This window comes from Camelina sativa, chromosome 19 (assembly GCF_000633955.1).
Source record: "Camelina sativa cultivar DH55 chromosome 19, Cs, whole genome shotgun sequence".
Lineage (NCBI taxonomy): Eukaryota > Viridiplantae > Streptophyta > Magnoliopsida > Brassicales > Brassicaceae > Camelina > Camelina sativa.
Window position 1 is genome coordinate 9,898,946 of NC_025703.1, and position 12,519 is coordinate 9,911,464.

The 12,519-nt window shown below is 32.2% G+C and overlaps 1 protein-coding gene across 1 annotated transcript; it reads right to left on the reverse strand.

Annotated features, from left to right (window-relative positions):
* Positions 422-2,971, reverse strand: LOC104765792 (glycoprotein 3-alpha-L-fucosyltransferase A). Its single transcript, XM_010489559.2, has 7 exons — positions 2,576-2,971; positions 2,086-2,246; positions 1,743-1,984; positions 1,552-1,656; positions 1,226-1,382; positions 916-1,143; positions 422-819 (listed from the first exon to the last, which is right to left on the reverse strand). Exons 1-7 carry the CDS (start codon positions 2,927-2,929, stop codon positions 564-566), a joined length of 1,503 nt encoding a protein of 500 aa, XP_010487861.1. The 5' UTR covers positions 2,930-2,971; the 3' UTR covers positions 422-563.

A 12,519-nucleotide genomic window follows, 5' to 3' on the forward strand; every position in this document is an offset into this window, starting at 1 on the left:
TCGATTGATATGTAAGATAAGACACATTTACATAAGTTAGTGTAAATGACTCAATAATATGAGACAAAAAAAAGAAAGATGATGGAGCAGCATCCTAAAAAGACTTTAGTCAAAGATCATGCTCGAGGCAAATCAGACAGTGGATTCTCTGTCAATGTAAGAGAAACAAATCTGATTTATATATTTTCCCACTTCCATTCCATATCATCATGACTTGTATCCGATTATGAAAGATTTCTTTGCTTTCAAATAAAATGTTGTAAAATCAGAAAAAAAAAAAAAAGAAAAAAAAAAACATGTCAATCAAATACAAGATCCAAGCAGTATCTGTAAATCAGTTAAAGCTGACCTGAAAATGTTTGTGTCCTTTGTGGTTCATCCGACTACTCTTGAACATATGTGTAGTGTACCCAATAAGACAAGTAAAAAAATGTTATATATATATATATATATATATATGTACACATTCCCTAATCCTCCGTGTGACAAACTACAATCAAAGCTGGTATCACAAAACATGAAAATAAACTTTGGTTTATTCTAAACTGGGGTATGCATATAATTTAAACGAAGACAACTTCCAGTTTGGCACAAGGGTTACTCTGTATGTGAGTACTAAGACTTGAGTTTCCTTCGAATTTGAAGTTGTAAAGGGCTTGTCTTTGAGTCAAACCAAGCGGGTATATCCCGTGTACTCTAAGCTCACCGTCTCCTCTTAAGCTTGCGGGTCTCTCCTTCTTCCATATTGGCTCATGTCTCTGAGACTTGAACTTTGAGATAATCGCAGATTTCAGGGCTTCCAAAGTCAGATTCCCATCCCTGTCACACATCATAAGTATTGTACCAAACATTGTCCTTGAAGTGATTTTCATGGTTTCGTTTAAGAGATGAACAAGCGGATTAATACTGGCTTACTTTAAGAAGATGGATTCCATATCAAACCGGCCTCTTTCTCTAACATACAAATGGTAAACTGTCTCTGAGCCTCTAGTGCATTTGCAAGGTCGTTTCTTAAACTCAAGGCCCTTCTCTTCTTGCTCCCGGATCTTTGTAGCCACGAATATGCAGAGACGACAAGAAAAGTGTACAGCAGCCATATCAACAAGTGCCTTAAAAGAATCTGAAGGGCCTTCGTGTTTCCATCTACAAAAACAGAGCTTTTCAATATGTCTAAACATGTTCATCTTTCGTTTTCATTCCGGAAAATGCTTACATATTACCACACCTTAGCGTCTGATTATAGGCGTCTGGGTTATCCGCAAGATACTTCATTTTCTTTGCAACTGACTTGACATCATCCATCTGCTTTATGTGAAGGAATGAGTCCGGAGAAGGTGCAAATTCTTCTATATTTGGAGCTCCAACGACCACAGGGACAGATCCTAATACGAAGAAATCGATCAGTTATTGCTAATCAGAAATAGAAAACAAGAGGGAGCTTCAATGCTCACACATATGATGAATTTACATATATCCGTTCATCAATTGACATGATAATAATACACTTTGCAAGATCAGCAGAGAGAGAGAGAGAAAGAGATCTATCTATACCAGCGACTAGAGATTGGAAGAACTTCTCTGTGACATAATCCTCCTCGTTGGTGTTCTCAAAAGCTAGACTGAACTTGTAATGCTTAAGAGCTTCAACCTTCTCCACTGTCATGAATTTTTCGTAAAGTATTGGTTCAAAGACTTGATATGGTTAGACACAGAACATCTCACTAGCAAGGCACATTACATACCTCTCCCATCTCTGTTCCGGTGACAACCACCATAAGAATCAATCTTAACATTCGCCGCCATTAAGGCTTCAAGAGCTTGAATCCTGACATTGCGAGCCGCACATTTGGAAATAAAAGCTGCTGCAAGAGCTTTCTCGGTCTTTGGTTGCACTGGAGCCATAATATCATATTCCGCCCATGAAAAGTATCCAACAGGAACATCTGATGACAGACTAGTTGTCATCACAATATCATAACCCTTCCTGATGAACAACAAAATAGATACAAAAGTCACTTTTTACGGAGTTTTCTACATGTCCTGCAAAAAAGTATAACATCTTGTTTAAACATTGTGCTTACCCACCGTCGTGCATGAGCAAGATCGTTCTCTTGGTAGTACTGTGCTGATTCCATGGAACGGATTATACTGAGTGTTCCATGTTGATGACCTAATCCAAAAGCCGCATCCGGTTTCTTATCTGAACTGAATCCCATTGCACAATGAACAGAACACGATTGGTAGTCCTACAATTAAGGAGGAATGAAGTCAATAACCCACTCATAAAAAGCTCATCCTCCATCATTTGGACCACAATACTTGTTCTCTGCTATCTCATTCAGAAGAAAGAATCATTGTATCAACATCAATGCGTATAACTACTGGCAAAACCACACATGAGAAGAACAAATTTTGCTCATTCCATGGACTCACACACTATGACCATCTAACAGCTAGTTAGCAAGCAAAGTCTAAATTTTTATCACAATCACAGCATTGTAATCCTCTTGACCTACTAAGAAAGTTGAGACATTCATAATTTGATCATAAGAGAAGAAATGATTCTGTGGCAAACCTTATCACTACCAGAGATAAAGATGGGATCTTTACTGAAATCTCTAGAGTAAGTCACTGAATCCACTCTCTCCAACCACTCCTCGCATTGCTCAATTCCAGACCCAACCTTCAAACCAGACGACGACTTGGTGAAAAAACCGGTCAAGGTATCGACCAAAGTAGCGTTATCGAGGCGAGACAGAAACCCGATCTCGATGATAACAACGAGAGCCACACAGATTGGCAAAAAGCTCGAAACTTTACGCCTGAAAGAGGAAGAAGAAGAAGAAGAGCCATTAGCTACATCAACAGGCAATTCTTCTTCATGGGTCGATCCAATCTTAGGTCCTCGGAGATTGGAGAAAATACCCATTTTATAAAGCTACGATCTTTGTCAGCAATGGGGGGATTTGGTTTTTTTCTGTTTGATACTTTGGCTTTCAAAGTTAATTGTTTTTGTATTTGTTTACATCTACTATACTCAAATTAGATGACGACTTTCTTTTCGTACGTTTTTCATTAAAAATGATTAGAGAATCACTTAATTTAATTTAATTAACCTAATAGTTTTGATTTAGACAAATGACCATTATGCCCTCGATCGAACACTAAAAAATTAATGGGTCGGGACGCGGATCCTAAATTATCCGACAACAGAAGGAAAAAAATCCGCGGATCTGTTTGTACTCCAGATTAATCATTTTCGGATCCTGTATATTATTTGATTCAAGATTAGTTATTTTCGTTACCAAACAGAGTTATTCGTTAGAGGCAAACACTCAGATTTCAAGTAATTTAAGGTATTTAAATTAAAACCATATATTTCAATTACCAAAAATTCGGATAATTGCATAATTACCGAGATATATCATAACAAATAATCTTTTAAAAGGAAAATTTGTGATTCAGTTAAAATCTTTGAAAACGAATATTCAACTTACCAAATCTTACTAAATTGCTTGATTTACGATATTAAAATTATTCTCTAATCTTTTACGAAAAAGTTTTTAAAGGAATATTCATTTAACAGTTGTAACGAATCAAGGAAGTAATTATATTTTGCGTATACTACAAATATCAAATCTTAACTTCTTAGTGAAAAATCTAAATCTAAATAATTTGACTATAAAGATATTCAGAACTTTTTATTGAAATATTATACTAAAAGAAGACATCTTTAATTCGTTACACAAAATGATGGCTATCCCCCTTTCATACACTCCCTTGAAAGATCTTAAACCATACAAAAATGCTTGGCGTATTCAAGTTAAAATTCTCCACAGTTGGAGAATGAATACAGCTAAAGTTGGTGAATCAATCGAACTGATTCTGGCTGACGAAACTGTATGTATTTTAAATAGTATAGATTTAATATTCTTTTACTAATACAATAATATCAATTCATTCTAATAGTGTTTTTTTTAAGGTGACAAAATAGGAGCTTCTGTCAGAAAAGATCATATCAACAAGTTTGAAGCTGAATTGGTTCCTGGAACTTGGAAAGTTATATCAACTTTTGGTTTGAATCTCTGTACAGGCTACTTGCGTCCTTCTCTTATAAAGTATAAGATCAGTACCATATATGGTACCACAATTTTTCCTTCTGATAATGTATCTGATGATCACTACCTATCATTCACATCGTTTGATAGTATACTTGCTGGAAACTTGACAAAAATCTGCTGCTAGGTAATTTAGAAATACATATATTTTGTTACTACTTTAGAAGGATGAATTTATTAACCATTGTATTATCTATATTTACAGACGTTATTGGTCAAGTAGTCAGTTCTGGAGGGATAGAAGAAATCACAAGTCGTAACAACATTACCAGGAAGAAAATTGAGTTTGAGATAAGAGACATTGAGTAATATTATAAATCTATTGATAAATATTTAGATGTCAATGCTTATACGTTAAACTATTTTAATATAATCTATGTTTGTTCATATTGTTAGTATAGGGATAATCGATTATCATATACTCTATGGGAAACCTACGCTGAAGCTTTAGATCGTGCTATCAATTAGTCAAGTGATGGTATGGTTATGTGTTTCCTACGCTTTGTTAAACAAAACTGCTTCAAAGGTAACAATACGAAACATATTTTAATATTTAATTTGTTAATACCGTAAGTATTTTTAAAATAGTTTGTACTACTGTATCATATTTATATTTGATTTCAGAAAAACGATACATTGAGAATGCTTTCAATTCTTCGATCTTGATGATCAATCCTCAGCTACCAGAGATGGAGGCTTTTCAGAACATGTATATTCAAAGAGAGTTGAAATTATTAATATTAGTATGTTTCATTATTATTTACTATATCTCTTTTTTTATAGTCTTCCTGCTGATCAATTGGCTTTAACCATCACCAATTCTGGTGGAAAGAGAGTTTATAATCCGTCTGGTAGCAAGAGTGGTAATGACCTACCTTTGCAAATGATCGCTGATGTACTTGCTGAAACAGAGGTAATTTACATTTATTTATACTCTTAACAATATATTAATGTGGTACATGCTTAAGGATGTTATATTAATTTGATAGGTAGGAAAATGTAGAATCGCATGTACTATATCAGCAATCGATACAGATTGGGGTTGGTTCTATATTAGCTGTCGAAAGTGTAATAAGAAGGTTGATAAAGAGGACCTGGCAATTAAATTGGAAGATGTCAAGAAACCAAACAAACCAAGGTGGAGGTGTGAAACCTGTAACGAGTGGGCCACGTTGATTGAACCTAAGTAAGTATTATAATTTAGCTAAAATGTAAGCTACTTTGAAAAAAAGAATATTTGTTTGGTTGACCTATTCGATGATTTATTCCTCTTTAGGTACAAATTACATGTCCACGTTTGGGACAAGAGTGGTGAAACCAAAGTTTTCCTGTTTGATAGTTGGGCATCAAAAATCGTGGGTGTTTCCGCAGCTGAAATACTAAATGGTTCATTTGAAGAGGTAGTTTTTTTAATAGTAAAGATACATGTTTTAACAAAATATAGAATATGCAGATCATGGATCCTACTCTGATCCCTGATCAGATTAAGGCTGTCTGTGGGAAGACATTTCAATTTCTGATATGTATTGCTCGGGACAATCTTGCTAGTACTAATGATAGTTACAAGGTTGCTAATGTCTGGGAAGGCAATAAATTCATGGAAATTGGTAATAAAGCATCGGAAAATACAATTGACCAAATTAGTCTCACCCATTCTGAACAGGTTTCTATTTGAAATTGTATTTATAATTCTTGATATATCTATACTATTAATGCATACCTCTAATGTATATACTACTTTACATGCATGCATCATTAATGATTACTAATGGTACTGAGCCATATGAAACTGATCATTCTTCCAGTTCAACTCCTTCGTCAAAGCGCAAAACAGAATCGACTGACCCTAACATTGATCAATCATCTACAAGTAAGAAACAATGTTCCAATCTCTCTACTGATTTCACCGAAGATAAAGGAGATTATCCTACCAAGGATTTGAATGAAGTCATTAGCTGTGAAGATGTTGATCAAGGAAAGCATAGTCCTACTCCATGTTTGGTTTCCAAATATTTGGTCAATTTTCATTTGAACAATAAAAAGCATTTTTTAAATGCTTAATTTTAAACTTTCTTGGTTATTTATTTCGTTCAGTTTTCTCTATAACATTGCTTTGTTATCAATAAATCACTATGGTATTTTTTAAATAATGTGATTGATTTGTTCTCAACTGAATTTTAAGAAGTTAAGATTTTACTGCTTGAATATAGTAAAATCAGGATCTTATTCTACAGAGACAATGATGATGATTTAGACTTCTAAGAACCATAGTTTTCAATGGAGTATATGATGATGAAGTATACTTTAAACTATCAGCAGTTTCATCATGTATCAATAAAAGTAAAAGATAATTTGTACTGAGTCATATTTTTATTTTAAGTAATTTAAATCGTTGAAATAATTTATGGTACATGCGATTATTAAAAACTTTGATTCAAGCAGACTGTATAATTGAATATAGTACATTATCAATATTAATTAAACAATCATGCATTATAGTTTCGATTTTATAATTTAATTACATTTTGAAATTTAACCAATGCATGGATGGATTCAAGTAAAAAAATAAGCATTTACATATTGACAAAGTCTTTGCTTTGATTCTATAAATTTCGAACTGACATTACGAAAAAGACATAAATTGTAAACGTAACTTCCAATCACTTTTCATATTCCTCTTTTCTAGATATATCCAAGAAAAAACATTTACTATAATCTTCCTATATAACTATTATAAAACTATTCTAACCTCTCACCTTTCATCTTCTTTCTTCTATTTAGAAAATAACAAGAAAAAGCAAAAAAATGGTTGCATACATAGAGGATTTGAATCCATCAACAGATCGGTTAAGTATTGCTGTTAAAGTTCTGAGGCTGTGGATACCCCAAATCATTATAATGCAGCCTACCTACATATGTTTGATCTTGGTTGATGAGAAGGTAAAACCCCATTTATATTTATTAAAACCTCTATGTATAAGTTTTTAATATGAATTTTATCCATCATCTTATTAAAATTTAAATCTCAAATTTGTTTTTACTTATATTTTAGGGAAAAAGAATTGAAGCTAAACTTCGAAGTCAGCTTTACTTTGCTCAGTTCATAGACGTGTTGCAAGAAGGACAATGGTTTCTTCTTTACAATTTCCAAGTTATTGAAAATCAGCATACTTACAGGAGCTGTAACAATAATAATGAAATATTGATCACAATCCAAACTCGCATCACTCCAATCCCTCCTAGATGTCCAGACAACTTTCTTCATCTAACAGATGCACTATCACTTGAAAATGCTACAGAGGATGAGAGAAATTGTTGTGTTGGTAAATTTACTCAAATCTTACTCTTTAACTTACAGGTTTTATAAAACAATATTTTTTTTTAATAAATTCATCAACATAACTACCTTTTTGATTTTTTGCTCTTTTCAAATAATTTCAGATTTTTGTGGAATGGTGGTAAGAGTCAAGCTACGTCGAAAAATTCTTTTTCTAGATAATGAAAATGGATTCAATGGTCTGAAAGATGTTCTTGCCTTTACTGTAATTGACATCAAGTAAGTAAATTGTTTTTAAATTTCTAAAGGAAGTACTATCTCATTTTTATTTTTTTTTGCCAATGAAAATAATTCATAAATATTTAGACTCAAGTTGTGAATTTGTTATTTTTTTACTGTAAAGTGGCGAACAGATTGAATGTATTGTCGTGGGTGATACATGTTTGGAATTTGTTGAAAAATGGGAACAAATTGTTGCAAGTCTTTCGTATGCAAGTGAACCAGTAGTGTGTCTGCTTATGTTTTGGAGAATCTCTGTCTTTGAAGGTATTAGCAAATACATAACCATTTGTTTTAGATAACCCAAGAGATGAAAATAAATATTTTTAACTTGAGTAGTTTTTTTTTAGGTGTTCGTTGTCTAATGTCTCAATTAAGATGTTCTAAACTTATAGGTAATAAAGCAAGATCGTTCACTACAGATCCAGCACTCTAAGTTCATAAAATTTGTATACTATGACATATTTTTAATATGGAATCATTACTATAAGAGGTTTCAACTATTATGTTGCTTTATCTTTCGCAGTCTTCGTTTTCATGATACATCAGAAGATGAAGATTATAACGGATCAGAAGAAGATGAAAGTGATTCTAATTAATCGATGTAACCTTAAGATTTGCTACCTTACTGCTGTGTTCGTTAAAAACTTTCATTTCCTTCTTATTATAATAAGTTCTGTTGTTAGTTGTTGTAATCTTGAACCTTTAATTGCGATTATATTATTAAAGCAACTTTTCTCGAATCTTAAATTTCAGTTAAAATATAACTTTTTAACAAATTTATGCCTGCAATTTTTTTTGGTTACTTTCGACAGAGTATCTTTCATGAATGACAGATGCATGCCATTTTAAATTGAACAACATTGACTAAAACCAATGCATGCCATTTATAAAACAGTAAGATTTTGATTCCCATTATTTTACTTTGTTGTTTTCCCTACCTAAATTTATTAAATAAAGTTATGATATTCAAAGATGGTAAACGAATATTGACCCAAGATATCTTTTTGACTCGCAGTCTTTGTTTTCATGATACATCAGAAGATGAAGATTATAACGGATCAGAAGGAGATGAAAGTGATTCTAATTAATCGATGTAACCTTAAGATTTGCTACTTTACTGTTGTGTTTGTTAAAAACTTTCATTTCCTTCTTATTATAATAAGTTCTGCTGTTAGTTGTTGTAATCTTGAACCTTTAATTGCGATTATATTATTAAAGCAACTTTTATCGAATCTTAAATTTCAGTTAAAATATAACTTTTTAACAAATTTATGCCTGCAATTTTTTTTGGTTACTTTCGACAGAGTATTTTTCATGAATGACAGATGCATGCCATTTTAAATTGAACAGCATTAAATAAAACCAATGCATGCCATTTATAAAACAGTAAGATTTTGATTCCCATTGTTTTACTTTGTTGTTTTCCCTACCTAAATTTATTAAATAAAGTTATGATATTCAAAGATGGTAAACGAATATTGACCCAAGATTTCAGAGAATAAATCCGGTAATAAAATATTTTGCAATATTATTATTTACTCTTAATTACCAAAACGTCGTAATGATTCGTAAACGGCGTATATTGTCTATAAAAGAAAGCAATATATCACATTTCAGAAGGTACCTTCTACTCTTCCAAGGATTCTTCACGAAAAAAAAATCAAAAACAGCAATCACACAAAATGGTCGCATATGATAGAGTTAAGGATCTTCATTCATGGAGATCCGGTTCGAAGATTCAAGTGAAGGTCTTGAGGAAATGGAGGAAGGTGTCTGAGGAAGGTTCCACAATTCATCTAATCATTTGTGATGTCTTCGTAAGTATCTATACATGATCTCCGTAAAATCAATTATGTTTGAGATAAATACAATTTATTTCTTCACTAATTGTTATATTTTTTGGATATAGGGTGAAAAAATTGAAACAACAATTACTCCGGATCTGTTCGAAATTTTCAACAATCAAATTGCTGAAAATGATTGGAAGATTGTTTCCAATTTCTCTGTCTGTTACAATGATAGACGTCTGAAGCACACTCAAAGTGATCACAAGCTTATCTTCATCAATGACACCATCGTGAAAAATTCAGTAGTGATTTCCAACAATCACTTCTTTGCTTTCGAAACTATTGACAGAGTTTATGATGGATATCATGCTGTAACACAATGCCCAGTAGGTAATTTTCCAACATTATATAGTCTTATTTGTACCTTCATTTCAGATAATAGCATGATATCTTAATAATAATCTAAGAACAATATTTTCGTTTTCTATTAGACATCATGGGTGAAGTGGTCAATGTCGAACCAATTATCCATGCACATGATCCAAATGTGGAGGTTCCATATGAGATTATGAGGATCTTACGGTTTACTCTAAGAGATTTGAGGTAAGTTAACATTTTCACTAAAATCTTATGTCAGTTATATATCAAGCAATTTTTAACTTTAATATATATTGAAAGTATGTTTGATTGTTTCGTAGTGGTATGGAGATAAACTGTGTGGCATATAATGAGACAGCTACCTTTTTTAACAACAATTGGTTAGCAACAGGATGTTACCATGTTGTTACAGTCTTGCAGTTTTGGCATGTCAAATACCCAAGTTCCGGTAATTAAATTTTACCTTATATAACTGTTATTCTACAGTGTTAACAAGAGTAATATTAATTAGTATCCTAGACCAGTCGAATGTTTATACCACAAGTTCTACAGTTATTGAACTGTATTATATCTTTGGTATTAATAGGTCAAAGAATTGAACTGTACTCTACCCCCTTGGTATCAAGGATTCATTTTAATCCACCAGTTGCAAGATTTCAAGATTAGGTGAGTTGATCATTTTCAATTATGATATATATTACAGGCTTGAGAACAACCAAGGTGCTGAAGATGGCGGCAGTGATTGAGAGATTGTTTTTTTTTAATCTTTAATACAATAAGAAAACTAAGTCTGTCCTTTTATTTAATTTTGTTAAGATTTGAATTTAAGTTATAACTGTAAGATTTTTCTAAACATAACAATTTTTGTGCTAAAACAAATTTATTTATTTATTGTCAGTTTCATTTATATCAAACTTATCGTTTTCTGTTTTACTATTATATTAATAACAGTCCAAAAGAAGATGATGATTTGATTTGTATCATAATCAAATCTTCACAAAATCTATCTTTTGGAATGTGCATATCTATAAAAGACTTTAAAATATAATGGAAACAAATAAAAAATAGTGGAAGCCCGTCTTAAAATCATATATACGCGAAGGACTCTTCCAATTCTCTTCTCTTCCAAAAAATCAGTAACATTCCAAACACATTTCATGAAAAAAAAAACCTACTTCGAATCTCTCCAAAACCAAAACAAATTTCATTAGACAAAATGGTTATCATAAGAATAGCTGATCTCAGTCCTGGAAGGACCGATTGGAGGATCATCGCTAAGGTATTGAGTACTTGGAAGACACCTGATTTTTTTCGAAAAAAAGGGTCACGCTCTTGGTGGATAAAGAGGTAAATCTCAAGTATCTATATTCATTTTATCCATTTTATAGCCAAAATGTCTGTTTGATTGCATGAAACGTGACTCTTAGATAATTTTCATTTTGGACATGCAAGGGTCATACTATTGAAGCAACTTTAATCCACGATCCGCGACTGAAAAATGTTCCAAGATATATCTATGACGGTGAATGGTATTGGATTGATAAATTTAAGGTCATCCATCCTACTCTCAGAGAGAGAAACACAAGACATCCTTACCAGATCAGAATTGTCGAGGAAACTGAGATGATTATAAAAGCAGATGAGGGGGATGGTGACTTTTATTGCTTCAAAGACTTTTTAGACATTAAAAATGGCAGATTGTTAGACGGTTCATCTTTTGGTAAGTCCATTCACTTTACCAAATTTCTAATTCGTTTGCTCTCTTCATATTTACATATATTAATTTTAACATATATATATATATATTTTATTACAACATAGATGTATGTGGATGTATAATTGATGTTAAGCATAAACCAAACGATGGTAGTGCCAACGGTTATGATGAAGTACTCTTTACTCTCCTCAGTGGCAGGTACTAAGTTTGGTTTAAAATTTGGTCAATGTGTTGTTACATTTCCATATGTTCTTTTTAATTTTTACTGAATCATTTGGAATTATCAGATTTAGAAAGTAAGAAAATAATAACCTTAGTTATATTTTTAAATATAACTAGGAATGACACGCTCAAGTGTTGTGCAAAAGGATTATATGCTGAGTATTTCATGTATTATTGGAGATTAAAAGGATGCCACCTGACATACAAAACCGAGCCAGTGTTTTGTGTTTTACGTTTTTGGAATATAGGTGTTATTGGAGGTATGTATCGATCTTAGACTTTATTATACTAAATTCTATGATCAAATTTAATAGAACATTTCTACTATCATAGGGAAACCATGCATTGTCAATCGCAATGGCTCATCAATGATCTTCATAAAACCAAACATTGTTGGCTTGGAAAATCACAAAACAAAGTAAGTTTAAAACGCAAATATTTATAATCTTTGCTCTTTATATGTTCAGCTCTAAGATAAATTGTTCATATATTCAGCTCTGAATTCGCGGCGTCGTATTACATAAGGAACCTGATGGGGCATGATGACGAAGCCACTGGAACAATTGCATAAGGATATCAAGCATAAAGTTGTTTCTTATAAGTGAAAACAATGCATCTATCCTTTTATGTATTAAACTCAAAATATTGTTGGACCATGTTCTTTTGTTTTGTTGTACTCGGATTTTGACGTCTACATTCATAATTATGTTTGGTATGTTTTTATAATCTATACAATCT